The following is a 3033-nucleotide window of genomic DNA, read 5'->3' as shown; positions in this document are numbered from 1 at the left end:
ATATCATCATATCATTGACATGAAGAGGTTTTCACCGATTCTCAATTTTACCTACATCACCTTTTGCATACCGATATAATAATAGTGTGCTCTGGCCTGGTCTGGTTTAGCTATGGTCGGAGCTTCAGGATGGAGGCGCTTTCTGGCCGTTGATTTGAGTAAATTCCTCCACAAAAGGTCGGATCAAAGACAAACTTATTCCAACATAATGCTAAAAACGATCCTTTATGAGAGAGTAAAAGAGAGAGAGAGAGAGAGAGAGAGAGAGAGAGAGAGAGAGAGAGAGAGAGAGAGAGAGAGAGAGAGAGAGAGAGAGAGAGAGAGAGAGAGAGAGAGAGAGAGAGAGAGAGAGAGAGAGAGGGGGGGGAGAGAGAGAGAGAGAGAGAGAGAGAGAGAGAGAGAGAGAGAGAGAGAGAGAGAGAGAGAGAGAGAGAGAGAGAGAGAGAGAGAGAGAGAGAGAGACCAGAGAATCGAGAGAGAGCAGAGAAGAGCGCGTCTCTATCGCAGTATCAACAGGGTGAACGGTCCGGTGGAATCTATGTGGTTCAGCCCAGGGCATACGGCCTTGTCGGGACATAGCCTATACGCCTAATAACGTGGCGTCGTTTTCGCTTCCCAAATAGACACGAGTCCTTTATCCAACAAGAGAAACAATACAACCTGCAGCATTCGAGCATTCGGTACGCTGCTCCGTTCAAAACAACACGACTCTACCTCTCAGTTGAGATCGCGCTAGAAGCATGAGGAGTCGGGCGCTCAGCGTTACCGCGAGAACGGACCGGGAGGAGAGGAAACAGATTGGCGGCGGAACAGCGCCGCGACAGAGTGATGCTCTCTGAGCCCATTTACCGCATCTAATAGCTGCCTGTGTGATGATCATGTAGCCGACGTTCGTGTCTTATTTGATATAGCCTACGGACTCCTACCGTTGCGGCGGAGAATTGCGATCGCCCCCTTCCACCACACCCCCACCAACACCCCCCTCCCCCAGTCCGCTCTAGGAAATGCAATAGCAATATAGGTTAAGAAAGAATGAGATCCATGAGCAGTTTGATGTAAAGCTGTGCCGCTATGTGGGCCTGTGCACGTTCCGCCTCTCTTGTCTCTCATGTCCCCTGACGGAGCGCGGCAGCAGGGTGGCGGTGCTGTAGCATCGGGCTGAGGGCGAGGGCTTCCCGACCTCTACCGATGCTGGGAGGAAACAGCGGCCGTTCAACCGGGAAAGGTATCACCTTCAAGGTGGTTGGCGAGTGCGCGGTTGCGTGTGTTATTAGCAGGGGCGGGGAGGGGGATCTGACCAGGAGGGCAGGGGTCGCCTTAAGGTATGGGGTGCGCCCCTAGTATCCACGTCTCTCAGAGCGGGGTCATCTACTGCCGAGACTCGGACGAATCCAACTCGCCGCATCAGACCACCACGATCTCCCAGGGCACCGCGGCCACGCTGCACGGGTTATTCATCAAGACCGACGCGGCGGACAGCATCAACCCCGTCATCACCTACCAGAGTCGGCACTCGAGGAATAACTCGCACCGGGATCGCGGGAACGAGCGCAGCGGCGGCGGACACGTCCGCATCGAGGCCGAGACGCAGACCAGCCGCTCCAGCGTCAAGGTTGGTGCGGTAGAGTCTACTACAGTTGGACGTACACACGTGTGTGTACACATGTGCGTAGTAACTTAAGGCACACGGCACCGATAGGCTACATCTGTTTCAGTTATTGTCACCATCAATGCCGTTTGTCCACCGGTAGATTAGACTACTTCAATTTACCTTTAGAGATTAATAAAGTAGTCGGCCCTCTTAATCTGTCCGTCCGTCTGTCTGTCTGTCTGTCTGTCTGTCTGTCTGTCTGTCTGTCTGTCTGTCTGTCTGTCTGTCTGTCTGTCTGTCTCTCTCTCTCTCTCTCTCTCTCTCTCTCTCTCTCTCTCTCTCTCTCTCTCTCTCTCTCTCTCTCTCTCTCTCTCTCTCTCTCTCTCTCTCTCTCTCTCTCTCATTATATCTTTCTATCCATCTATCTGTCAATATCTTTATATCTATCTATATTTATGTTTATATGTCTCTTTATATCTATCTCTGTATCGTATTGAAATACAGTATATATTTATTCAGTATCGACCTGGTGGGGTATGACTTTTGGCATTTGCAAGTGCATCAATAAATGATTGATTATTGCTTATACAATAATCAATCATTTATTGATTATTGTATAATCAATAAATGATTGATTATTTTTTTTTTTGAATAGTTTTATGGTGAAAAAAACGATTCACCATAGTTTTGCCATCTGCTATCCTGTTAAGAAACCAGAACATAACAATATTTGGTCATTGTTAATGGATTTAAAGAGAAAACATCTTAAAACCATCAGTTTCTTCTTGACATGATTTCTTCAATAATTAGTGAATTGAGCGTAACTAGTGAATTTAGCGAACCAAAGTTGAGGGGAGTTTCTGAAGTGATGGCAATGTTCTGTTGTGTCTCATGTGGTTAGATCGTGCATCCTGTATTACTGTAACAATAAAATACAACTGGACATCTATAAAAACGTCTTAATGGTCCAATGATATCAATGATGCTATTCAGTTTCTTTTTGGTTACTTCCTAATCAGCTGTAACTCGCCTGTGCGTGTGTGTGTGTGTGTGTGTGTGTGTGTGTGTGTGTGTGTGTGTGTGTGTGTGTGTGTGTGTGTGTGTGTGTGTGTGTGTGTGTGTGTGTGTGTGCGTGTGTGTGTGTGTGTGTGTGTGTGTGTGTGTGTGTGTGTAGTGTGTGTTCATGTTTGTATACATGGGTTGTGTACCCCTCTGGGGAGTAAACAGTCACATGCTCAATAGCTGATACAATCCCTGGGATAGTATCAGTAAATGCAATTATGCAAATGTTCTGAATTCATAATAAACCAAAGAGAAAAAATCATTATCTTTTGGGTTCGGGGAAGAAAACGAGACTGCAAAAAACGCTGGATGAGATCACAAAACGAATACAATAAATAAGTGATATATATGGAAACACTCACAAAATAATTTTAAGTAGA

At 46.7% G+C, this 3033-nt stretch overlaps 1 protein-coding gene across 1 annotated transcript in view; it reads left to right on the top strand.

Annotated features, from left to right (window-relative positions):
• The first annotated feature begins 257 nt into the window (after positions 1-257).
• Positions 258-3033, top strand: part of pde8b (phosphodiesterase 8B) — a 32784-nt gene continuing 30008 nt past the window's right edge. The window contains exon 1 of the mRNA XM_060050583.1: positions 258-1612. Within this exon, the coding sequence (XP_059906566.1) occupies positions 1325-1612 (288 nt within the window). The 5' untranslated portion in view covers positions 258-1324. The remainder of the gene's footprint in view (positions 1613-3033) is intronic.

The sequence above is a fragment of the Gadus macrocephalus genome, chromosome 4 (genome assembly GCF_031168955.1).
Source record: "Gadus macrocephalus chromosome 4, ASM3116895v1".
Lineage (NCBI taxonomy): Eukaryota > Metazoa > Chordata > Actinopteri > Gadiformes > Gadidae > Gadus > Gadus macrocephalus.
This window is presented reverse-complemented; position numbering and strand designations above follow the sequence as displayed.